A 26,557-nucleotide genomic window follows, 5' to 3' on the forward strand; every position below is an offset into this window, starting at 1 on the left:
CACCTAGAAGATGGTCACCTTCCCTAGGATCAGTATTACTTAGAAAGAACCAAGGAACAGTCAATATGTTGTTTGCTGCCTGACAACTCCAGGAGAAATGGAGCAGAGCAGAGCTCTGTTCACAAATGTTCACTGATATGGCCAAGGCTTTTGATACTGTCAGTCATGAGAGCTTGTGGAAGATCAGAGCAAAATCTGGTTATCAAGAGAAATTCATCCATATTGTAAGCCTGCTCCATGACAGCATGCTTGCACATCAAGCTTTCCCGGCACCAATGGTGTGAGGCAGGACTGTGTGTGTTTGCTTTCATGCAACTGATGTTGTCAGTGATGTTGGATGCCTTCCAGGATGATGAAAAACAGTATCAAGATTGGCTTTCATACTTGAAAAGTCTACAAAAGGAAGTATTGGGGGGCAGCTGGGTAACTAAGTGTATTGAGAGCCAGGCCTAGAGATGGGAGGTCCTGGGTTCAAATCTGGCCTCAGACACTTCCCAGCTGTGTTACCCTGGACAAGTCATTTACCCCCATTGCCTAGCCCTTACCACTCTTCTGCCTTGAAACCAATACACAGTATTGATTCCAAGATGGAAGGTAAGGGTTTAAAAAAAAAAAGTATTGACACATGACTTTTTGTTCACAAGTGCATTCAATGCAGCCTGAGACTAGGATGCAACAAAGGTATGGATCAATTCTTTGCTGCTTGTACTAATTTTGGTCTGACAATTAACACCAAAAAAACAGAAGTCCTCCACCAGCCAGCACCACAACATCCAAGAAGGAACCATCAGTTACAACAATTGGAAAAATTTTGAATATTGTGGTCAAGCTAACTTACATTGGCAGTGGACTTTCCAGGGATGTACAGAGACGATGAGATTGACACATGCATTGCCAGAGCTAACTTGGTGTTTGGGAAACTCTGAAGGAATGTATAGGAGATTAGAGGTATTGGGCTGCCTACCAAACTGAAGTTTATGGAGCCATTATGCTGATCTCATTGATATATACCTGGGAAACCTGGACCAGTGATATGCCAGAAAATTGTATTGATTCCATTTGAACTGTCTTAGGAAGATTTTGAAGATCTTCTGGCACGATAAGGTACTGGACACTGAAGTTCTTTCTTAAGCTGAACTGTCAGACATCCAAACTCTAATGCCTAGTGCACTGGCCATGGTGTTTGAATACCAAACACACACTTGTCTATATGCTTATTTTACAGAGAACTCACAAAAGACAAGCAATCACACAGAATTCAGAAAAAGTGATCAAGGACCCTCTCAAGGTCTCTCTGAAGAACTGTGGTTTCAATTGTGAGACATGGAAGACACTGGCACAAGACCATCCAGCATGGCATGCACACAACAAAGAAGGCCCTGTGCTCTATAAGCAAAGCAGAATAGTAGTAGCTCAAAAGAAATGTGGGAAGTACAAATTGAGGGACATCTCAACCACAGATGTTCATTAGGATCCCATTGGTGCCCAACCTGTGGTAGAGCCTTCCTATGTTCACACTGGTCTGATCAGCCCCAGTGGGACACATTGTACATTGACCCTGACACTACAGCGTCATTTTGGTCCTCTGAGTATGAAGAATAACAACCAACCATACAGGGTAAACTAGAGATAATCTTAGAAGGAAAGCATGAATGTTAAGAAGGACTACAAAAGGCTTCTTGAAGAAAAAGGGACCTTAGTTGAAACCTGAAGGAAGCTAGGGAAGTCAGGAGACGGAGATGAAGAGGAGAGACGGTTTTAAGCATGGGAAATAGATGGAGTGTCTTAAGCAAGGAAATGCAGAGGCCAGTGTCACTAGATCAGAGTCTGTGGAATGGAGTAAAGTGTAAGAGAATTGAAAAGACAGCAAGAAGCCAAGTTTTAAAAAGTTTTAAAAGTTAAGAGAGTTCTTATTTGATTGCGGAGGTAACAGAGAGTTTTAACTACTGCTAAAGGTTAGTTCCAAGTCCAAAAGGAAGCAAAAATTATTTTATGTAGTAATTAGAGATATAATTGACATCAGATTCAGAGATGGAAATCATATTATCCAATACCAATTTGAGATGCTTTTAAAGAATTAATCTTTAAGGGGGCAGCTGGGTAGCTCAATGGATTGAAAGCCAGCGCTAGAGAAGGGAAGTCCTGGGTTCAAATTTGGCCTCAGATACTTCCTAGCTGTGTGACCCTGGGCAAGTCACTTAACCCCCATTACCTAGCCCTTACCTATCTTCTGTCTTGGGACCAATACATAGTATTGATTCCAATTATTAGAATTAAAAAGAAAAAAAGAATTAAAAGAATTAATATTTAAGTCTATTTCTACTTTTGCACAAACTGTTCTCAATGTCTAGAATACAAACTTTATCTCATCTACCTCTTAGTAGCCATGGTTTTCTTCAAAACTCAGCTAAAGTATTCCTTCCTATAAAAGACCTTTCCCAATCCCTCAGTGGTTAATGCTTTATAGATGGATTCATTATATTAGAATATTCTTCCTAGGGTATTGCCAGAGGATCACACAGCAAGTAAATGTCAAAATTAAACCTAAAACTGAGGTCTTTCAGACACCAGATCCAGCCTTCTGTCACCTATGTTAAAATATTTCTTGGTAGCATAAAATTCCAAAATGTAGTCTACACCTAGCAGGCTTCAGGAATTATTTCATGAATCTGATTTCCCTATGCTTTTTTAGTACAAAATTCAATAAAAGATATACACATTCCCAAAGCAATCTATGCTGTAAAATATTAATACAATAAAATGTCAACAAGTCCTCCTAATGGTAATTCAATAATTACCTCCTGGTTATTAACAGGAGGAAATTAATCTGTCATCCCAAATCCAAGGAGTGATCAGCCATTTTCACCATTTCTGAAGAGATGAGATCATTAACAAAAACGATGACATGCAAAGTATTGGAAAGATCTGAACCCCTTATAAAAAGGAAGGAGAGGAATGAAATTTATCTTGCTCTATGAAACAATATTCTTTACACTGCTAGTTTCCCTTTCAAACTGAGTACTTACAAAATGCACACTAAATTACTCTATATTGTATTTTAATCAACTGCCTAAAACTTTATATAATGCCACAAAGAACAATTTTTACAGTCTAAAAAATCTAAGACATATAACCAAAATAAATACAAAAAGAAAAAATATAATACTAACTTACTGAAAGCCAAACTGACTACCTAACCAGCAAGGATTTAATCTTTAATCTCAAAATTTGCAAAGGGCATAAAAAGTACCGCCTAGACTAGTACTGCTTCATAAAATAATAACTCTTCATGTAATCAAGGCAAACACTTCACCTCAAGTACACAGAAGTACAAGACAGAAACACCTCCACCTCACATTGTCATCAAGAGGTATGGCTGCCAAATTCTAAATCTAAATGATTAACTAGAAACTCCAATATTCCAAAAGACAAAAATAAAAACTAAAAAAGACTAGACAAGACCAGCTTTTATTATTTCTAAGATAAGTAGTGTGCCACCTCTGTTGCATCCAAGAAGTCCTTCTGTGCTTGTTATTTACTGACCATTTTGCTTATAGTACTCATAAAGCTTTCCTTTCACAGAATTTATTAAACTGTGACTATATGCCAGGTACTATGCTGAGCACTGAAGATATAGGCAGATTTTAAAGTCCACCATCAAAATAACTAAACTTAAAGGAAAACCTCTAAATTTCTTTAAAGTTCAGTTCTCATGCAATCAACTTCAAATGCCTCCATCCTGTATAATTGAAAAACTGTTACCCTAAAAATGAACTACATTTCCGGAGAGCCCACTGACTTCCTGTCCTTGTGTACTTCCTATAGAGAGAGGATATTAACCAGTGGGCGGTCCTCTTGGGTCTCTTTTTTGGGCTTTCCTCCAGCATGGTATTGAAATGATTAATCAGCCATGGGCACGTGATCTTTATTTTGTATCCTCTTTGTTCTCTGATTTCTAATGATCATTAATAAATCTCCTAAAATATAACATTTTTATTATTGACATTAATTTTAACTTTTTACAATCCCATACTAATTTTATAATAGTAGAAACAACTCCAGCATGTGGGGTACACTCTCTCCTCAATGTCTATTTGTTATCACTCATTTTACTCAACACTCAGCATGAGTGCCCCTTTCTAATGAAGTCTCCTGACTCCCCACTTTTAGCTGCTGTTTCCCTTCCTCCCCAAACTACCTTGTATTCACTGTATTCTGCATACACTTAATACATTTGTCTCCCTTCACAGTAAATACATAAAGCTCCTTGTAGACAGGAATAGTCTCACTTTTGTCTTTGAATCACAGTCCTTACACAGTGCCTGACACATAGTAGTTCTTTTATGATGTTATAATATGTAAAAGAGCTTTAGTTCTAAAAGAAACAGACCACTAACAAACTTGAAACTAACTGGAAGGATTCCATGGTTTCACCTTTAGGAGTAGTAATGACAGAGGAAGGGAATTTTTTAAATTAGTGACATAATATCTGGAGTTAACTGTCTGTCAAAATCATGTTTCAAAGAATTTTGATTTTTAAAAGTTCTCAGAAGAAAGCTACAATTAATCATTAATATTAGACAGAAGATCTCAGTGGAATCACAGCACTATTTCAGAGCTATGCTGTGCACCCTGAAGCAACTCAATAAATCTTAATTGAATTGAATCTCAAAGGATAAATTAATATAGTCATCACTAGTTTATAGCTCAAATAGACTTGGGGGACTAGCAGAGTGCCAAACACTAATATGATAGGCTCTAGAATGTCTGTGACTCACAACAATTAAAGAGTATAATCCATATCCTAGATAACATGGAACAACAGTAGACCACCTAGTGGTAAGCAAGGATTTATTAATGCAACAGAAAATAAAGTTTTTAAAGCAGTATCAAAATTGTTTAGTAAATTCCTGGCCAGTTTCAAATGTCAGTCCCTGAATTAAGTCCAGTACCTCATCTTAATCCTTTTTAAAGATTCTATCTGTAATAGAAAAATAAAAATCCAAGTCCCATAAATACTGAGCAACAAAAATAAAAAGGGAGAATTATTAAATTATTGAAGTTCTGAAAACATTTTAAGATGCAAAACAGATTGAGATTCGTTATTTATGAAACACAAGAATACAATTATACAACACTATTTACTTTTCTTTCTAAATGTGCCTAGTTTCTTAGTAACCTAATCTTTATTATTTTTAGTAAATAGCACAGGACTATAATCTCAGTAACCTAAGTGAGATAATAAGCTTCCTCCTAAGTGCTTTGATTTACTCTTAGAGAATAGGTTATGTCCTAAAGGACCTGAGTTTTATTTTTTAACTCAAATGTTATGTTTATTTGATTAGTCTTTATAATCTCATATTTGACAAGGTAAGAGCAATAATTGCTCATAACTGAGAGTATGTTAACACCTTCATTCATTCTCCAAACAGAATGATATACATAGAATTATAAAATTAAAAGTCCTTTTCCTTTTGGGGACTTTTGTATAGTTTATGGCTAACAAAAGCAATCTTATTTTTCAAAAAACTAGAAAGTCTTCCCAAAGTTATTGTGGAATTGATTGCTTCAAATTATAAGGAGAGGAATGAGGGAGGGGAACAAGAAAATACTCTTTTTGTTCCATCAAAATTTTTAATTAACTAAATGGTTTCCCTAATAGTCACCTTCATCCAGTGAGAAATGCAAGAAAGAAATAATGCTATGTTGCAAATAGTAGGAAATGCTACTATAAAGGTATCTGAAAAGAGATGTTAAATATTTCTTATCTAAATTATAAAATCACCAACCTAAATTAGGCTAAAAGGTAACAAGGGAAATCTGACCTTTAACACAGCTCCTTACCAGGTAAAAGAACATGAGTCCAAGGACAAAACCCCAATCATAAGTCAAATCTTCAGCCATATGGCACTAAAAAGCTGATGGAATTTAAGATAAATATGTCATATACTAGATATTCATATTATATTTCATATAAAATTTTCCATTCAATTTTATGTATATAAAATGTAGTATGGCTAAGTGATACACATTCATACCTTTTTACAATAAAATTCTACTAGAATGGAAATGGTAAATTAGACAAGTTATCTGAAAATAGATAATTTCAATGAATCATATACTTGAAAAATCAGATTTGGCACAATATAAACATTTTTTCTTGGGGTTAAAATGAAAATTATCAAAGTTGCTGATATTTATTTCATGGAAACAGTCCAGTGTTGTGGTATATGTATTAGAATAGAAAACAGTGACAATCAAACCTTGACATTTCTGACAGGATTTAATTACTAATAATATACTCTAAGAAATGTACAGATCACTTGTCTACACAAGTGTCACCTTTGAGTCAATGGAAAATTATAGATTGCTAAGGGGTTATGCCAAATTTGCTTCTAAACTATGTCTTAAATTTTCCACTGAATAAAGTTGAACACAGGAGATTCAGGAAAAACACCCCAGGAGTTCAACAGCCCTAAGTACTTTAATATATTTATATAATGGAATCATAAAGAACAATAAGGGAAAATAAAAGATCAAGAATATCAAGGGAATTAATGAAAAAATATTAAGGAAGGAGGCCTGGCCATATTAAACTATACTATAAAGTGGTTATCATCAAAACAATCTGGTACTGGCTAAGAAATATAGTAGTTGATCAATGGAATAGATTAGGTAACCAGCACACCTAATTAATGACCACAGTAATATAGTGTTAGAGTGTTTAGTAAATTCAAAGATTCAAGCTACTGGGAAAAGACTGGAGAAAAAGTAAAGTGAAGTAATAAAAGAAAAAAAACCCTTCTAAAACTTTTTTTCCTTGAAAAATTTCCACCCAAAATTTACTATTACTTATTAACATGTTTGAAAACATACTTAAAATCAGTAATCTAACTTAACTGAAATAACCTAACTCAAAATCACCTAATCCGACATTGTTTCCACATAAAAAGACACAAAAGCATCATTCTGTTTCCCAGGAGCTCATTGGTACACCTCACCAGCCAGCTAGGTAGTCAAATACTGACCTCTACAGCCCACTGGGCGTCAAGACAACCTACTTCCACAAGTTAAAAAAAGCTTGTATTTAAAACCGGTGGTTTTCTATGTTGTTGTTTCTAACCTTGTTGTTACCTCAACATAATTATTGTGTTAATTTATATTACTAAATATTTAGTGAGTGTAGTCTATAAGCACTGCTCAGGCAGTGCTGAAGAGAATACAATATTTATAACACATCCTACCTTTTAAGAGTTCATTTTCTAGTAAAGCTAAGGAAAGTATAAAAACTGTGGCCAAATAATATAAGTATATAAGGTAATATAAGTAAGACTAGCCGGCATTTTATAGCACTTTAAGGTTTCAAAAACACCTATGATATAAGTACTAGAGTTATTACACCTCTCTTATCTATAAGGAAACTGAGGCTCGGAGTCAAGATTTAATGTCCCTAGGAAGCTGGGTGACTTAGTGTATTGAGAACCAGGCCTAGAGACGGGAGATCCTGGGTTCAAATCTGGCCTCAGATACTTCCCAGCTGTGTGACCCTGGGCAAGTCACTTAACCCCCATTGCCTAGCCCTTACCACTCTTTTGCCTTGGAACCAATACACAGTATTCCAAGATGGAAGGTAAGGGTTTTTACTTAAAAAAAAAAATTAATGCTTCATACCCATGGCCACACTGGTGTTAACTCTTGGGAGACAAGATTCAAATGCAGATTTTTTCCTGTCTGCAAATTCAGTATCCTTTCCACTAAATCACAATATCTCATTCAAAGCTTAAGAGTCGGAAAGAAAGCTCAAATAAAGAGGAAACAAGGGAGCTCTTGTCATGAGTCATGACCTGAAGTCAAGTCATGAAGACATGGGGGGAAAAAGGTTAAAAAAATGTTTTAAGTTTAGATTTTTTTGAAGCCTGAAAATTAAGATTCATTTTTGAAGTAGTAAGAGATAAGTTTGAAAATGTAAGTTGGGAGAAGCAACTAAGTGGCTCAGTGGATAAAAAGACAGGTTTATCAACAGAAGGTTCTGGGTTCAAATCTGCCATCAGATACATTCTAGCTGTGTGACCTTGGACAAGTCACTCAAACCAACTGCCCAGCCCTTACCACTCTTCTACCTAAGAACTGATATAGATTACAGTGTCCCACAAACCCTGCCAAGTAGCTGTACACAATCAAAAGAACAAAGAAACAACTAGCTGATTAGAATGGGGCCACCTTTCACACATAAGACAGAGATGCTTAGATTCACAATTATGAGAAGACTCCTCACACTAATCCTGAAATATAACCCAGGTCCCTGGTTGGGGTTTGCTGAACAGCAAGTACACGTGGTTCAGTTCCCCAGTCACCCAGGACTAGCTTCAAACAATGCTCAATTTCTACACTCAACACCTTTCTTAGATTCCTTACAGAATAAGGGGGGAAAAATGCCCAACAGTTGCCGCAGGGTATTTAACATATCATTAGCATCCATTTACATTGCAGTTTGCTGTTTGCTCCCCCTGAGAACAAACAGAGTGCACCAGGGATAAAGCCACACAGACCAAAGTGATCCAGGGCTAAAGTGACCTCAGTTCTCTGGATTTACAAGGCAGCAGCAGCTACCCAAAGAACTGACCCCGTCCTTAGAAAGTAATCTAGATAAAAAACATGATGGAGAACCCTACACACTCTCTTTACTTACCACACCTCCTTCCCTTGCCTTATTACTTATTAGACTAGCTACTCTTTCCCTACATTCTCTTATAATAAAACTTATTTCCTCAAAATGGAGTCAAATGACTCCATTTGACAATCAATCCTTTGGATGAGACCCAAATAGCATTGACCCCATGAGAACCAATACTTAGTATCAATTCTAAGATAGAAGGTAAGGATTTAAAAAAAGAAAAAGAAAAGAAAATGTAAGTTGAGACCAGGTTATACAAGACTGAAGGCTAAGTGAAGAAATGGGCCTTTATTAATAAACAATGGGGATTCTTTGAAGGTTTTTAAGGAAGAGAGTGCCATGACTAAAGCAGAACTTTACTAAGATTGATCTGGCAGCAAGATAGATAATTGCTTAGAAAAACTACAATCCTTCAACAGTGAAGGTTCAAGTTAACTCAGAATTGAGTAGGGCAGAGTTAATTTTTCAGTCATCAATGTGGGTTAAAGGAGATTCTATGTTGTATCAACACAAGCAATAATTTATTCAGAAGGTCAGAGAAACCTGAATTCAGATTATTGATCATTTTTAAGAAATCTACTTAACTCTTAAGGATTTCAGTTATTAGATGATAAATACTTCTCTCTAATCACCTATTGTATTTTGCTAAATATAATGCTAGTTTTCACATTGAGGCAAGCAGTTTGCACTGTTTTTCTAGCAAAGATAGTGATGGCTCTCTCTTCTTGAGCCCTCTTCTCTGAGCTCTTGGATCTCTAGCAAGAGGAGGCTCAGCTTAGAGCACTGGCTGCAATGGGAACTGGATTTTTTTTTTTAAACCCTTACCTTCTTCTATCTTGGAATCAATACTGTGTATTGGTTAAGTGACTTGCCCAGGGTCACACAGCTGGGAAGTGTCTTGAGGCCACATTTGAACCTAAGACCTCTAGGCCTGGCTCTCAATCCACTGAGCCACCCAGCTGCCCTGTAAAGATTAAAATTTAGGGGAGATGGGGAGACTGAGATTGTTATAGTCCCATTCGGGATCCTGAGATGGCCAATGTGCTGCATTACGCCCCCTGGTTTTGTTGACATGAGCAATTATTTTATTTTTTTCACGTTCACTTAAAAAAGCCTGGAGTAAGCTCTCAACGTCCTTGTAAGACGGATTATACTGAAAAAATATGTCTCCCATCTTTTTTGTTACTAGAAAAGGATCTTGTTCATATGTGGGAATATTTCGTGTAAATTCATTTATTTCTTGGGGAGTAAACGGTATCCTATGTCTTAAAGTCACCACATCCCCATTTCGTCCTATTTCAGGTACTTCTCTTAGAGGAAACAGGCCTCTAGTTGAATTTTGCACCTGTGGGTCAGTTTGACAAGAACAGGTTTCTCTAGGAGGACAAGATTTCTCTTGCATTGGAATTTGGTTTTCTGTAGGAGAAGGAACATGAGAAGCTGGGATTGCAGGGGAAGGGTTTTGGGGATTAAATTCAGACAAGATTTGCACTGCACGAGAGAAGCAGTCTGTTAACTGGGCTATAGGAAAAGTGCTTTCCATCTCTATTTCAGGGAAGGAAATTTCCTCATTCAAAGGTTCAGAAACAGGTCTATTTCTGGTAGAGTGGTTGTTTGTCAATTGATCCTGTAAGAAACTTTTTAGATCTTCTAATTGGGCTTGCATTTTATCCTCAATTTTTCCTATTTTATCTTCCATATTTCCCATTTTATCCTCAATATTTCCTATTTTATTCTCAATATTTCCTATTTTATCCTCAATTTTTTCTATTTTATTCTCAATATTTCCTATTTTATCCTCAATTTTTTCTATTGTATCCTCAATTTTTTCTATTTTATCCTCAACATTTTCTATTTTATCCTCAATATTTTCTATTTTATCCTCATTTTGCTTTATTTCCTCCTCATTTTGTTTTATTTTCTCCTCATTTTGTTTTATTTTATCCTCAATTTTTTTTATTTTTTCATCTCTAAATATAGTATTGAGGAGTACAAAAATGACAGTACCTATTAATATAAAAATTTGGAGGTATCCTTCATTCCTCAATGCCCCTACTTCTTCAGCTGTCTTATAATTGTCAAAGGATATAGTACTCATTTTTATATGTATATTTTGTAATTTCACAAAGCAAGTGGGGAGCAGGGCCAAGCAGCAAACTTTCCACAGGCTTTTTCTTTTTACAGTAGGTGGCTCTGAGTCTACAACCCTATACAGGCTAAGGGCCTATTGTATTGTAAATTCTCCTTCTTTACAAAGTGTATGTGGGTGGGTCCCAGCAATCTTCTTTGGCCCTCAGGCTAAAGCCGCTAGGACCATGTGCTATCTTCCTTGAGCAAAGCCCACTTAAATTTTTAAGACTAGAAAGGCCAGGAAACAGAAAAAAAAAATGGTTTTTAAGTTAGCTCCCTAGCTGTATTCAGCTGATTTTTGCGGGCTAGGAGCTCCTAAGAGCTTCCTCTCCTGAGGTTCCTCGTTGTTGATCAGTTGATTAGCTAAGTCTGGCCTGCCTTATAATCTACTGAGCCACCTTCTTAAAGTAAAAGGAGACGGAAATGAGAGATAAAGAGGAGAAGGAAAAAAAAATCCTGTTGACCCCAATTTAACTTAAGGGGTAAAGGGAAAAGAGAAAAAAAGTATTTTATACTCACCTGTTCTGGCAGCTGTGTCTTTAAGCCAAGGTATTTGGTAACAGGACTGAGGGAGTGAGCAATAAGTGGGTTGAAAAGGCAAGAAAATTCAGGAAATTTATTGAGGTTCTAGAAACCTTCCAAGCACTAAGGCAGGGCCAAGAGCCAGAGGGGGTAGCCGGGGTGGGATTTCTCCCAGGTGATAGTAAGGAGATCAGAAGACTGATAAGGTTCTTTTGTCCCTTCGTGGTCACCAAAAACTGTAAAGATTAAAATTTAGGGGAGAGGGGGAGACTGAGGCAGGTAGAAATTAGTTTCTCTCTGCAAGGAGTATTATATTTTTTAGAGGTTTATTAAAGGTTAAAGATTAAGAATATACAAGTAAGAAACATGTGTCTAGGCCAGAGGCCTAGTCAAAATAACCTCACATCATGGAAGAGACGCCTCTGCTCCAAAACGGAAGTCCAAAAGACCCAACAAAAGCCTTTGAATGAGCTTAAATACCTTCTCGATCTCAGCCCAGGTGAGATTACAAGGCATTCTGGGGAAGTGGAGCAAAGGCTCATGGGGATTGTAGTCCTGTATTCGAGTCTATTTTTCACAGCCCCCAGGGAACTGGATTTTTTTTTTATTATCCCCATTTTACAGATAAGGAAAGTTATACTAAGATAAATGACTTGCCCAGGGTCACATAGTTCCTAAGCATGATTCTAGGATGAATATTCTAACCATTTGGCCTCTAAAACAGCTTAGAAGTATTTTCATTAAGAGTTGAAACAAAATGGTTCTTACAGTTATTCTTTGGCTACAGAAGAAATATAATTCACCACCATACCCCATTCTCTAAGCATTTCATTTACTATAGGAACCTTTTAAAGTTCCTTCTGAAATGTCCATTATCAATAGTATTAGAAACAAACTGACTTAAGTAATTATTTTTTCAGTCAAGGCAAAGGGGGCACCCTCTGCTCTCAGGGAACTCGCAATCTATAGGGGAAGATAACGTATAAACAACTATGTGTATAAACAACTATGCCCAAACAAGCTATATACACAAATGAACAGAGAAAAAGCACTTAGAAAGAGGGATGGAGAAAAGTTTCTATAGAATTTAGATGGAAGATGGGACTTAAAGGAATGCTTAGGGGACAGCCAGAGAAAATGTTCAGAACTGAAAGTTTCTTGTAAATGGAACAGCGAGGAGGGCAGGGTCACTAAACCATAGGCTAACTGGCAGGGGAAAGGAGGACAGGTTATGAAGAACTCTGAATACAAGATATTTTATATCTGATCTTATAGGTGACAGGGAGCTTTTGGAGTTTACAGAGTATGGAGGTAATGTGATCAGGCCTGCACTGAGTGGAGGATAGAACAGAATAAGAAGAGACCAACCAGTAGGGTATTAGAATACTTCAGATGTGAGATGACATCCAGTTGGATATGTCCATGAAGATGAGACTGGAGGCCAGAAGAGAGGTTAGGGTTAGACAATAGTCTGAGGACTGTCGACATAAAAATAACTAAATCCATGAAGGTTGATGAGATCATCAAGTGAAAAAGTAATGAGGGAAAAAACAAGAGGGTCTAGGACCATCTTGGTCAGAGGTAGGGGGCATGAGTGGGATGAAAATCCTGCAGAGAAGACTGAAAAGAAGTGGTCACATAAGTAAGAGAATCAGGAGAGAGCAGTGTCATTAAAACCTAGAAAGAAGAGACCAGCAAGAAGAGAATCATCAACAGTATAAAAGCTGCAGAGAAGTCAAGAAGAATGAGGATTCAGAAAAGGCCGTTAGATTTAGCCATTAGGAGACTGTTCATAACTTTGGGAAATAGCATAAACCAGGAAGATATGTACTTGCCAGAGAGTGTTTTCCATTATCATGGAAAATGCCCTGAAGAATTTAAACAGAGGGATTTCCTATGCTGGTGAGTTTCTCCAATTGAGAGTCTCTATGTGGCTGGCATGATATTGATTTCATCAAGCCCCAGAACACTGCAAAGCCTCCTAAGTAATATCCATAATCACTTAAAACAATCCATATAAGAACAAAAATATAAACGATACCTATCATCCAGACGGGTATATATACTGTTTGATAGACAGTTCATAAAACTGGTCCTTTAGTAAATATAACTTGGAGATATTGTGGAAAAACAATGAAGTAGGACCAGAATTCAATAGCAAAAAGAGAGAAAAATGGATTGCATTTAAGAAAATGCACAATGGTTTTAATGACTTCACCATTCTCACTGGAAAAAAAAATCTATATTCTTAATACAAACATTTTTCTTTTTCTTTTCTTTTTTTTTTTAAGGCTTGGTTTCTCCAAGGCTAGAAGTACAATGGTCATTCACAGGCTCAATTCCACAAAGCTTACTTAACATGGAAGCATTGACCAGCTCCATTTATGACTTCAGTTCACTCTTCCTTAGATAACTGGTAGGTCCCCAACTCCTACAGGCTCACCATCACAGGACCCAAAGTGGACACCCGATCAGCATGTGATCCACTGCAACTCAAAACTCCTAAACTCAAGAACTCAAGTTCTCCAGAAGCAGAACTAACAGGAATGTTCCTTTATCCAACTATTCTACTATTTTCTAATAATGTTATATACTGCAGTTCTGAATCATGTAATACCATAATCTCCAAAGAATCAGAACCATAGGGAATCCAGATAACAATGGAGACAAACATAAAGGGATATTTATTACCAATGAAGAAATATAGGCAAGAAGTGACAAAGATATCATTTAGAAGATGTAATCACCAAAGAGGAAGGAAAAAAGGTAGGCTAGTCATGTAGCAAAAATTGTGTGTAAGCAGCCTATGAATTTCATTGGTAACCATGTATTGATAAGAGATCTAAGAAAAATTTCACAATAGGCTAGGTGAACCCCCTTCAAGTATTTATAGGAAAACATAAAATCCACACAATATGAGAAGTTATAAAGGAATTACAATATCTTTAGAGGGAATATGCATAAGATCACAGAGGCACTGAGGTTACCTCAGAGTTACTTTTGTAGATTACACCTCATTTTTTTCTTTAAAAAAAAAAGCATTCATTTTCAGTTCCAAATTCTTTCCTTCCCTTCACCACTCCCTCCCCACTTAAGAAAGCAAGAAATATGATACCTATTATACAGATAAAGTCAAGCAAAACATATTTCTGCATTAGTCACATTTGGGAGGAGCAAGAAAAATAAAAAAAAATATGCTTCAATATAGATTCTAATTCTATCAATTCTCAATCTGGAGATAGAAAACATTTTATATTATGAGTCCTCTAGAGTACTGGTAGATCATTGTATTGATCAGTTACCCAGTCTTTCATAGTTGATTACCTCCACAATATTGCTGTTACTGTTACACTGTTCTCTTGATTCTGCTCACTTTGCTCTGCATCAGTTCATAGAAGTCTTTCCAGGTTTTTCTGAAACCATCCCCTTGATCCTTTTTTTTTTTTTAAATTAAACCCTTGCCCTCCGTCTTGGAATCAATACTGTGTATTGGCTCCAAGGCAGAAGAGTGATAAGGGCTAGGCATTGGGGGTCAAGTGACTTGCCCAGGGTCACACAGCTGGGAAGTGTCTGAGGCCACATTTGAACCTAGGACCTCCCATCTCTAGGCCTGGCTCTCAATCCACTGAGCTACCCAGTTTCCCCCCCTTCATCATTTCTAACAGCACAATAGTATTCCACCACATTCATATACCAAAACTTGTGAAACCATTTTGGGTGATGGGCATCCTCTCAGATTCCAATTCTTAGTCACCACAAAGAGAGCTGATATTTTTGCATATATTGTTCTCCAAAATGGTTGGACAAGTTCAGTTACACCAACTGTCTTTATTTTTCCAGTCTCCTCAGCATTTGTCATTAGTCAATCTGATAGGTGTGAGGTGGTACCTCAGAGTTGTTTTAACTTGCATTTCTCTAATCATTAGTGATTTAAAGCATTTTTATATGATTATTGATAGCTTTGATTTCTTAATTCTGCAAAATGCCTATTCAGATGCTTTGACTATTTATTAACAGGGGAATGTCTCTTATTTTTATAAATTTGGCTAAGTTCCCTATATATTTGAGAAATGAGACCTTTATCTGAGAAATCTGCTATAAAACTTTCCCTCCAGTTTCCTTATTTTTGTCTAATTTGGGACGCATTGGTTTTGTTTGTGCAAAATCTTTTTTAATTTTATGTGATCAACTATCCATTTTACATATTATGAACCCTATCTCTTATTTGGTCATGAACTACTGTTTCCCTCTCCATGTATCTGACAAGTAATTTCTCACATGCTCCCCTAATTTGCTTATTATATCACCCTTTATGTCTAAAACATGTACCCATTTTGAGATTATCTTGATATATGGTATGAGATGTTGACCTATAGTTTCTGCCAGAATACTTTCCAGTTTTCCTATAAGATTTTGTCAAATAGTAAATTCTTGCCCTAATAGTCTGGATCTTTGGGTTCATCAAAACTAGGTTACTGTATTTATTTACCTCGGTATATTGCATACCTAATCTATTCCAATGATCAACAACTCTATTTCTTATTCAGTACTAAATTGTTTTGATGATTATTGCCTGGTAATATAGTTTGAGAAATGGACTGCTAAGCTCCCTTCCTTCACATTCCCCCCCCCCATGTGTTTCCCTGATAATTTTGACCTTTTGTTCCTCCAGATGAATTTTATCAGTTTTTTCTAGTTCTATAATGTAATTCTTTGGTAGTGGGACTGGTACGATGTTGAATAAATACATTTACATAATATTGTTGTTTTTAAATTTTATTGGCTTAGTCAATCCATGAGCAATTAATATTTTTCCAATAGGTTAGATCCACCTTTATTCATGTAAAAAGCATTTTACAACCGTGTTCATGTAGTTCCTGTATGTGTCTTGGCAGTTAGATTTCTAAATATTTCACAGAGTCTTCAGTTATTTTATTTTTATTTTTTTCTTCAGTTATTTTAAATGGAATTTCTCTATCTCTTTTTAGCTCCTCCTGATGGATTTTGTTGAATTTTGCTAATGATTTATGAGGACTTATTTTATATCTTGCAACTTTTCTAAACTTGTTCATTATTTCAACTGCTTTTTTTTAAAGATTCCATAGGGTTCTATAAGTATACCATATTATCAACAAAAAGTGATAGTTTTGTTTCTTCATTGCCTGTACTGATTCTTTCAAATTCCTTTTAAAATCTTGCTATAGCTAGCATTTCTAATATAATATTAAATAATAATGATAATCACAGACCTCCTTGCTTCATCATCCTTGATCTTACCTGAAAGGCTGCTAGGTTTTCCCCATTATAGATAATGGTTACTCTTGGTTTTAGATAAATACTACTTATTTTAAGGAAAGCTCACTTATTCCTATGTTTTCTAGTATTTTAATATGAATGGGTGTTAAATTTTGTGAAACTTCTTTCGGTATCTATAGTGTTTAAGTATACAATGGCCTTTAACAAGAAAATTACTAGAACTCAAAAGTTACTTGAAAACCTTAATTGAACACAGTTTTTCTTTTGTTCCTGTCAAGGCTCAGAAAGTTACCATCTATTAAAAATGGAATTTCACCTGTTAATGTAGTCTGTTACAAATAACTGAAAACTAAAAAGTGGATATATTAACCAGATTTCAAAACCAACAAGTAAATTGCTTTATGTGAATAAGGACCCATTTTGAGGCCATTCTTTATATCTCAAGTTGTCTCATATATATTATTTTGCAATTTTTCAAATGTATATAGTACTATGGCATAATTAATAAGTTATAAATTCATACAAAAATATCACTGAATTAAGTCTTTGTATACTTTCTCAATTCATATATTTTCTTAGGCTTTGAATAGTAATTGTGCAATTACTATCATATCTGTATCTGAAAAAAAAAGTGGCATTAAAAAGAAATCCTGAGGGAAGCTATATGGCTCAGTTGATAGAGAGCCAAGCCTGGAGACCAGGAGTCCTGGATTCAAATCTGGCCACAGACACTTTCTAGCTGTGTGACCCTGGGCAGGTCACTTAACCCCCACTGCCTAGCCCTTATTCTCTTCTGACTTGGAACCAATACACGGTATCAATTCTAAGATAGAAGATAAGTATTAAAAAAAGAATAAGGAATCCCAATATTCAAAAAGATGCTCTTTTATTCTATAAATCAAAAAATTTAAATTGAGAGAGATTAACTGACCTTCCCAAAAGCCATACAGAAGCTGCCTTATAGAGGGAGTCCAGGATATAAAGTTCTGGGCCTGTAAGTCAGGAAGATCTTATTTCAAATCCAACCTCAGGCATTTACTATAGCTATGTGACTCTGGGAAAAGTCACTTAATCTTTATATGTCCCAGTTTCCTCAAATGTAAAATGAGGATAGTAATAGTATGCTGGCTTCTTCCCTTTCCTCCCCTCCCACTTCTTCCTTTTCTCTTTTTTTTCCCCTTCCAATGGAAATATTAAGTAGCAAGCAGAGCCTGGATTCAAAAGCTAGTCCCCCAAAACTCCAGATTCAGTGACCTTTCTTTCCACTCTTCAACACTGCCTTTAAGATTTAATTTGAAGTTAAAAATAAGCGTTGTAGCTTAAGTATTCCTTAAAATATCCATTGCAAAACTCACCAAAAATCTTTTTTAGCGATAAATAAATTATGTGTATACAATTATTTTTTTTCATTAGCTCACTCCTTAGAATTCAAAAGCAAAAGGATTATACTATTAACATTACATATAGATGAATAGATTGAAAATTTATTGGAAAGACTTTTTGCTGTAGCCAAGAAGTGGAAATAAAGATGATGTCCATCAACTACTATAGTGATTTAGCTGTGGCAGATAAATGCAACAGAATATTATTATACCATAAGAACTTTGGTATATTGATGAATGGAATATTATTGTACTGTAAGATATGATGAACAAAAAATTCATAGAAAACTGGAAAGGCATATATGAACTGATGCAAAGCAAAATGGAAAGAACCAAGAAACCAATTTACACAATGCTGACAATGTAAAGGAAACAACTTGGAAAGGTTACGGAACCTATCATAATTTCAGAAGATCGATGAAGCATACCATCCAGCTCTTGGCAGAATCATGACAGACTAGAGGTGTGAATGAAGATGTATATTTTCAATCATGGCCAATTGTTTTGAATTATTTCACTTGACTAATTGGTTACAAGGAAGGCACTGTAGAATCTTATATGAAGTGGTCCAACATGTACTATTTCAAGTTGTAATTATATAAAAATAGTAATTGGTTGCAATCTAATGGAAATAAATAGTATGATTTCAAATATCAGACCACTTCAGGTATTCATTATTCATACGCACAAAAAACTAGCTACATAAAGGGCTTACTGTGTACATAAGAAACATAAAGACAAAAATGTGGTCCCTGCCCTCACAGAACTCACATTCTAAGTGGGGGAGAATATGCCCTGAGAACTGTGTACATGTAAGTTAAAAACAGGGAAGCTACTAGCAATGGGTATGTGGAAATAAACTTAATTCTGCCACTCTTTTAGCAAAACTCTTATTTTTAGAAGAGGCCCAATCAGAAGCCTAAGCTGAGAACAAAATTTTGCCCTCAATTGCTTTCTCTATTTGTTCAAATTATTATTCTTTCTGAACTTAGCTCAGAATTCAGCTGGCCTGTGAAGGGTTAATTTTAGAAATCTAACTCTTCTGGGGACAATCTGTGTTGACCTTGGAAGACTGCATGTGAAAGAAAGGGAGTGGTTGGGGCTGTTATCTTTAGCTACCATAACTTTCTAAACTATCTTAGTTATCTTTCAAGGATGTCTCATTGGCCATCCAAAGATCTGGGTCAATCCCTTGCCCCTGAACTCCAACAATGACTTTTTCTTAAGGCCTGTGGGAAAGAGGGGTTCGTGGCTAGCTCCCAATAACCAAACTTCTAACCAATCATGCTGGTCCCCAAAGTGTGTAACAAGTGCTGGGCTCAGATCCTGCTCAGCTGTACTTCCTTTTCCATTCTATAAACTAAGACTCTGCCAGCTAGAGACATGCACATTTTCATCCCCTTTTTCCACGATTAAAGATATTTGCCAAAACAAAGCCTTTGGGATCTTTGGTGTTATATTTTGCAGAGCTACAGAACCCTTGTTTCAAACTTAGTTTCTCCAGTTGACAAGTAGGACCAGGAAAGTCTTATAGAAAATGGAATTTGGGTTGAGTCTTAAAGGAAACAAGAAGGAAAAGTTTATCAGGGAAGGGGGACAGCTAGTGAAGAGACAAATGGTCCAGAGAAGGAAAGTCTGAAAAGAAATTATTACTGGAAAAATTAGAAGGTTTAAAAGGGCTTTTAGTGCTAACCAGAGCATTTTATATTTGATCTGGAGGTTACCAGGATCCACCAGGTAGAGGTTTGAGTAGAGGTAAAATGTACCCTAGAAAAATCACTTAGGCAACTGAGTATACAATGTACTGGAGAAAGCAAATCTCTGCTGTTGGAAGATCAGCCAGAAACCTATGCCAGTAGTTCAAGTCTGAGATAAGGGTTGCAACAGGGTGGTGTCTTGTGTGAGTGAAGAAGAGACATAAACCAGAGATGTAACAGTATAAACACTAAACATTAAACTAGATGGAGATGCCATCTAGACTGCCCAAGGGACTGGGAAAAGAATGGTGGCATCAACAGTAATCACAAGGTTCAGAGGAGGAGTGTGTTTAATGGGAAAAATAATGACTTCCATTTTGGATACACTGAGTTTTAGATATCTATGGGACAACTCAAGATGTCCAAGAGACAGTAGATGATGCAAGTCTAAAGCATGAGAAGTAGAAGCTGGAGAAATAAATCTGAGAATCATCCACAAAAAGATGATAATTGAACCCATGAAACATGATAAGAACAACAATCAAAATAATGTAGAAGGAGAAGAGACAAAGCTTTTTGAAACACCTATGCTCTGTGGGTATGACTTAGAGGAGGTTGCAGCGAAGGACTAGAAAAGACAGGTCTGACAGGTAAAAATATCAGGTGAGAGTACTTATGAAAACCTAGAAAGATGATACTATACACAACTAATAGTGTCAAAGGTCACAGAGATTTTCTTTAAATCTAAAAATCAATAAAATTGTATTGAAATATGAGAATTCTCAGGCCAAAGCTGTAATCATGTTTTTCTAATGTTGCCCAAAGAAACTTAGAATATCAGACTACAGTTATGTTAATATTTAAGTATAGTTCAATTTCTAAGTAATTTTATAACTGATTCAGGAAATGATAAATTCTTAAAATAGATATTATCCTGACTTTTAAATTTTCTTTAAAAATATACTGAATATATTAACTAGTAATTCGGTAAAATTTCAGAATATGTGACATTATTTCAAGAAACTCTGTTTTCATTGTGACTATTGTAAAAAGTTAACCTTGAATTCTTCAAAGGCTAAACCAATGGAATACAACAAACTCTGGAAGTTCTGCAAGGTCTGAAGGTGAGAAAAGCTTCATGTACAGGCTTAGTGACAGGTTCTCTCTCTGCTTGCCCAAGGCCCATCTATGCTAAATTTAACAAGACTCATAACAAGATTGACAATAGGATGATAAATGTTTAGCCAAAGCAACTCTTCAAGACCATGCAAGTTATAAAAGGATATGGAGGGAATATCCATGCCAACAAAAATGCAGATCCTTAAAATGAGTCTTACCTGAGGATTCCAATTTGGATCCAATTTTTTAACCAAGGCAATATATTCCTGCATTGCTTGGCTAGGACTTGAATCTCCAAGAGCCTTCCATGCTTCCCTATAATAAAAAAAAAATATCCAGAATGACCAACTGTAGCATTTTTTCAAACTTTTTGGTCTCAGGATTCCTTTATATTCTTTAAATTTCTGAAGATTCCTCTCAAAGAATGTTTATGTGGGTTATATCTATCAACATATACCCTATTAGAAATTAAAATGTCTAGTATTGTTATGAAAATAGCTTTGACTCACAGACTTCCTGAAAGGGTCTAAGGGACTCCCAGGCATTCCCTGACCACACTTTGAAAACCAGTGACCTACTAAAATGATGTATACTCATCTTGAAGGTTTGGAATTACAAGAATAATTCAGACCATTACCTTTCAGATTGACTTTGAAACACATCTATTTAACTACAGATAAACTAGCTACACTGTAGTTCAAACAATCCATCAGGCAAACAAATGCAACTGAACAAGCTTACCAAAAAAAATGATTTCTATTAATTTCTAAGTCAATCTTTTACATTAGGAACCCCTCCCTTTTTTCATAAAAAATTTTATCTCTGCCCCCCTCCCCCCATAACGCATGGTAGTTGGACTTCTGGACCAACCTACATAATGGTCCTCTAATATTTGACCATGAGGTCCTACATCTGAATTAGACACACTAGAGAGAACAGGGAAGGTTTCAGGAGGTATTTTTAACTTAACAGCTACTTTTTGTGATACCTTAATATCCTAAGTACTACCCTAACCTTTGATATAGTCAGAATAAAGTCAGAATATCTTAAGAATTGAAAAGTACTTCAGAAGTCATTTAATCCAACCCATACCTGAAAAAGAATTCTTTTACAACAGAACCAACAAAAAGTTGATACCACTTTGTTGTTATTCCTTACATTAACCCTAGATTTGCCTCTTTACAATTGGCCATTCATTACACTTAGTACTATCTTCAACCTATCTGTAAGGGAAATGATTTAAAGGCTCTTTACTATATTGCCACCTTCTTTCAATGTCCTTCCTAAAATTTGATGCCTACCCAGATACCCATTTGAACCCAGGTCCTCCTGTCTCTAGGTCTCCAACTGCATTAGCTTTCTTAATTACTGTGGTAATTATCCTAAACAATGTCTTTGTGGGGAAGAAGGGAGATTAAATCTCAATGCCACTCTTCTCTCTGTCACACTATTAAAAAAATACAAAATAAGGTAAATTGTCACATAAAATTGTGTGTGTAATATATGTGTATGTGCACAAAGTACTTCAAGAGTTAAGGAAGAAAATATGCTTAGAAGTATCTGTTGGTGTTCCACCTTTACAAAGAAAGGCTACTCTAGGCTTTTCATTACAAGTACTATAGAGATGGAGAAATGGAAAGTCTATGTAGCCAGAAAGAGGATAAATCCTGAGGTCAATGAAAAGGTAGCAACAGTCTAGGTACACTGCCAACAAGATCATTAGAAGCAGCATATGAGTAGAGGGAAAATAATCATGAAGGCTTAGCTTCTCTTCTTCCTTCCTTTTCCCCTCCTGCTACCAACATCTCGATCCTAGCCTGACCCTAGGGCAAGATATGAAAGGGACTGGGGATGGAAAATCCTAAACAGTACTGGTAGAGAGAGAAAACTGGTATTTGTGACCTACCACCTGGCTGAGGCCACGGAGTACCTTGCTATGTAAGGCACAGTACATCAAAGACTGCCTATCCACCAAACTCACAGTACATAAGAACCTTATATAAAATAGGATTCTTTTAATCTCTCTACAAACTGTTTGAATGTCAATAGGATAACAGAGAGATTAATCCAAGAATACTCTAATCTGCTCATTACTTCTTAATTCCTATAGATCTAAAATATTTTTTAACAAGCTCAAACAGAAATTCCAAGAATTCTGTCTTACCATTTTTGTTTCCCCTCAAAATCAAAGAAGCTTGGTTTAGGTGTATTACAATTTCCAACTTTGACCTAAAGAAAGAAAAAATATACCAATAACTTATTAAATACCTGAGAAGCATTTTTCTCTTTTGAAATGAATATGTATGCAATTACTATAATTAGGAAAACATATGTTGTAATGGGAAATTTTTAAAAATGTAGACTTATTCTTTAATATTATTAAGTAAAATACTATTATGAACATATAGGGAATGATAGGCTTCTTTGTTGAAATCTTAATAACTAGAGGCAGAAATAATATGAATAGGAGCTACTATGATAAAAAAAAAAGCATATAACTTCAAATATACCAGAGAACCTTGAGATAAGAAAGGTCCAAGAAGAGGGCCATTGTAAGGGGAAGAGAGGTATAAGTTAAAAAAAAAAAGAGGAAGGTGGTTAAGGATGTGGGTCTGGAAAGAAAAGAGCTATAGGCAAGGTGCAATCTAGGTCCCAAAATTTGTTGTAGTAAGGGACAGACATCCTTTCTTACAGTATTTTCATAAATTCTGGTTCTATCAGTCGTACCAAGAAAAATGGAAGACCAGGGATGAATGGAGAATGAATAAATTAAGTTTGACTTCAAGCCAACCACTTGGCCTAGAATGATTATAGCAGCCCTTCTGGTACACCAAAACATCTTCCCACGACTTTCCCAAATTCCTTCAACAAAGGAAAAAGATTTCCATTCAACATTAAAAGAAAAAAAATATTTGAAACTTGCCATCATAATTGGAAATTATTGAACTGATAGTTAAATTTGAAAGATAAATTGATCACCGGAATATATTTTGTTTGAAATCTGTTGATACCTAGAATAACAAATATCTAAGGGATAAAGCCCTTTTATGAGAAGTTATTATTTCAAAACAAGACACATACAATGAAATCTTCTAAGTCATGTCAAAAACTGGCAAAATCATTTTAATTTCAAATTATTGTCTTATTCAACAAACCAGGTAGAGAGAGAATAGTGGAGTATAATAGAAAAAGTCCTGGGCATAAAATAACAAAACTTGGGCTTAAATTTTTCATTTGTGTGGACCTATAGTAGCCCTCTAGGCCTCCATACTGTCCAAAATAAGTTATTTGAAGGAAATTACTTTGTAAAAAAGAATGATTAATATTTCCTAGTCAAGGATGCTTAATTTCATCAATGGCAATATTTCCTCTATTAAAGCAGGGCACTTCTAAGTAGAATTTTTGCTTGTCACTGTGCCTTCAAAATTTATCACCCTGGGGGAAACTTGAAGAGCGTTCTACATTTAGCTATGCTGGTCTCCATCACTAGGTCAGTTCTGTACTTAAAGCATCTCCTGCTTGGGAAGACCAGCAAAAGTTTGAACTTTCAAAAACCAAAGATTACCTCTAGCCAAAGCAGTTTAGTGGAGATAACTATTATTATTATTGATCTGTCTTACTATTATTGACTTTTTAGGAGTGAACTTTCCAAAGGAAAGAGTAAAGCATGAAGTTCAATTGACTAGAATTAATAGTACTATTTTTATTAGAATGTAAAATACTTGAAATCAGTCTTATTTTATATGGTCTTCAATGAAGAGATCTGAGGACGTCTCTCTCTATGATCCCAGTAGTTATTTAAAGTGAAATGTTCATGAACAGATGAGTTTGGTTGTTTCTTCTTAGAAATATGGCCTTCATTTTACAAACTAAAATAGTTTTAGAAGCCTTAAAAAGCAGTGGTGAAAAAGAGTTGACAAATTATGAGGTTCCAGAATAGTTTTTTTCCCAGAGGATTTGTATCTGAGAAATTTATTCCTGAACACTCTTATAATGCTGGGTAAATTAGGCTATAAGAGTAGCTAGTTTTTACTTATCTGTTATACATGATGTTATATATTTTATGTCGGTATGCAAAGCATTTTATGTGTACTTCACCTGATCCTCACAACAGCCCTATGAAAGAGTGCTATTATCCCATTTACAGATGAGAAAACTGAGATTTAGAGAGGTTTCATAACTGCCATGGGGATCTCTGAAGCAAAAGTCAAATTCAAGTCTTCTTGACTACAAATTTAAATGTGGTTATTGCTTCCCAATTTCTTTTTTGATAGATGCCAAGGAATCAATTTCCCAGAGGTTCATAGGATCAAAGAATTATAGAATTAAAGCTGAAAGGGACCTTAGAAGTCCATTAGTCCAATCCCCTCATTTTACGATGAGAAACTAAGTCCCAAAGACATTTAGTGTCTCAAGATCACACAGCTACCATTAAGTAGCATATGTGAGATTTAAAGTAAGCTTTAAACCTAGAGCTCTTGCCACTGGAACACTGTCTCCTAAATAAAGTGGTTTAAACAAAATAAAGACTGTCTACATGTACTAATTGTGGAAAAAACAAACTTCACTCTATTTTGGCTGAACCCTTTCAGAGACACTTTATTCAGGTTACGAGCAATTTCAGAAAGTGACAATGACATTCAAAGCTCCCCTCTATCACTCAAATGAGATCCACTTAAAGCAATGTCCAGATAAGTCGCAATGAAACAAAGGACGAGGAAATATAGCCAACAGGAAAAAGTACACAGTTTTCAGTTTTAGTTTTGTAGTAACAAAAAGCAACAAAGGTATCGTCCACATAGAATTAGAAAGATGTGCTCAGTGGAAAGGGTCTCAGTGGCTAGAAGGAAGGCTCTCATAGTAGTTTTAGGATTAACAAATGGACCCATTCAGCCTCTGCTTAAAATGACTAAGTGAAAAATGTACCCACTTCTCTAAGCAGCTGATTCCACTTAGGAACAGCTTGATTAGGACAGCTATGCTGTAATCATGACTAAATTTGACCCTTTGGTCATTTTTTCCGGATAAAGAAACCGAAGTTATGTGACTTGTTTTAAATCACATGGATAGCAGTCTGGATTCAAATCCAGGTCCCTTGACTTCTAATTCTCATAGTGGAAAAAGGCACCCATTCTTCTTTCCCATTTCACTGTATTTTAGATCCACATATTGCTACTGATTCAGTCTTTCAAGACCACACATAACAAATCAAATCTTCCTTCTACATGTGGAAGCAAAACCTTTTTAGTAAAACTGAAATACTAAGGAATATTTTTCTCCATTGTCCTTTCCAGATCCCTTTGGGAAAACTCCTTGGAAAGAAGGTTGATAGATCCAAAGCAAAAATACTATTCTTAAAGAAATGGATTAAGGGTAATTGAATTTAATTCTTCTCTTATTCAAATCAACTGTATCGCCATCCACCATATGTGATTGGTGCTAGGATAGTTATTGATTAAAAGAGAAGTGGATCCCTTTGTTTAATTCCAGGATTGAGGGTGGTGATCTAGACAGAATGGGAAAGTGAAAATTGGGGCCAATGGCAGATTAGAGAAGCAGGTTACACTACATGATACCTAGGGTCTCTTATAGCCTGAAGCGCTCTGATCTTATAACAAAAGAGACAGGGTGTACTGAATTAAGTGATTCAAATCACTGATAATCAAGTGCTAAGTCATACACTGACTGAAAAGCAAGCAACAGGGAAGATTTCTAAATAGCAAGAAAAATACATGTGAGAAGGCTATTTCAGCCTTTGAATCACTTTAGTTTTGAAA

General features: G+C 35.7%; 1 protein-coding gene across 4 annotated transcripts in view; it reads right to left on the reverse strand.

Annotated features, from left to right (window-relative positions):
• ACBD6 (acyl-CoA binding domain containing 6) overlaps positions 1-26,557 on the reverse strand; it is a 202,231-nt gene that overhangs the window by 172,674 nt on the left and 3,000 nt on the right. For all 4 annotated transcript variants that reach the window (XM_056815604.1, XM_056815606.1, XM_001374505.3 and 1 more), the window contains exons 2-3: positions 22,945-23,009; positions 20,999-21,095 (exon numbers count right to left, since the gene is read on the reverse strand). In XM_056815604.1, the coding sequence (XP_056671582.1) occupies positions 20,999-21,095; positions 22,945-23,009 (162 nt within the window). The remainder of the gene's footprint in view (positions 1-20,998; positions 21,096-22,944; positions 23,010-26,557) is intronic.

The sequence above is a fragment of the Monodelphis domestica genome, chromosome 2, assembly GCF_027887165.1.
Source record: "Monodelphis domestica isolate mMonDom1 chromosome 2, mMonDom1.pri, whole genome shotgun sequence".
In the NCBI taxonomy this organism is placed as follows: domain Eukaryota; kingdom Metazoa; phylum Chordata; class Mammalia; order Didelphimorphia; family Didelphidae; genus Monodelphis; species Monodelphis domestica.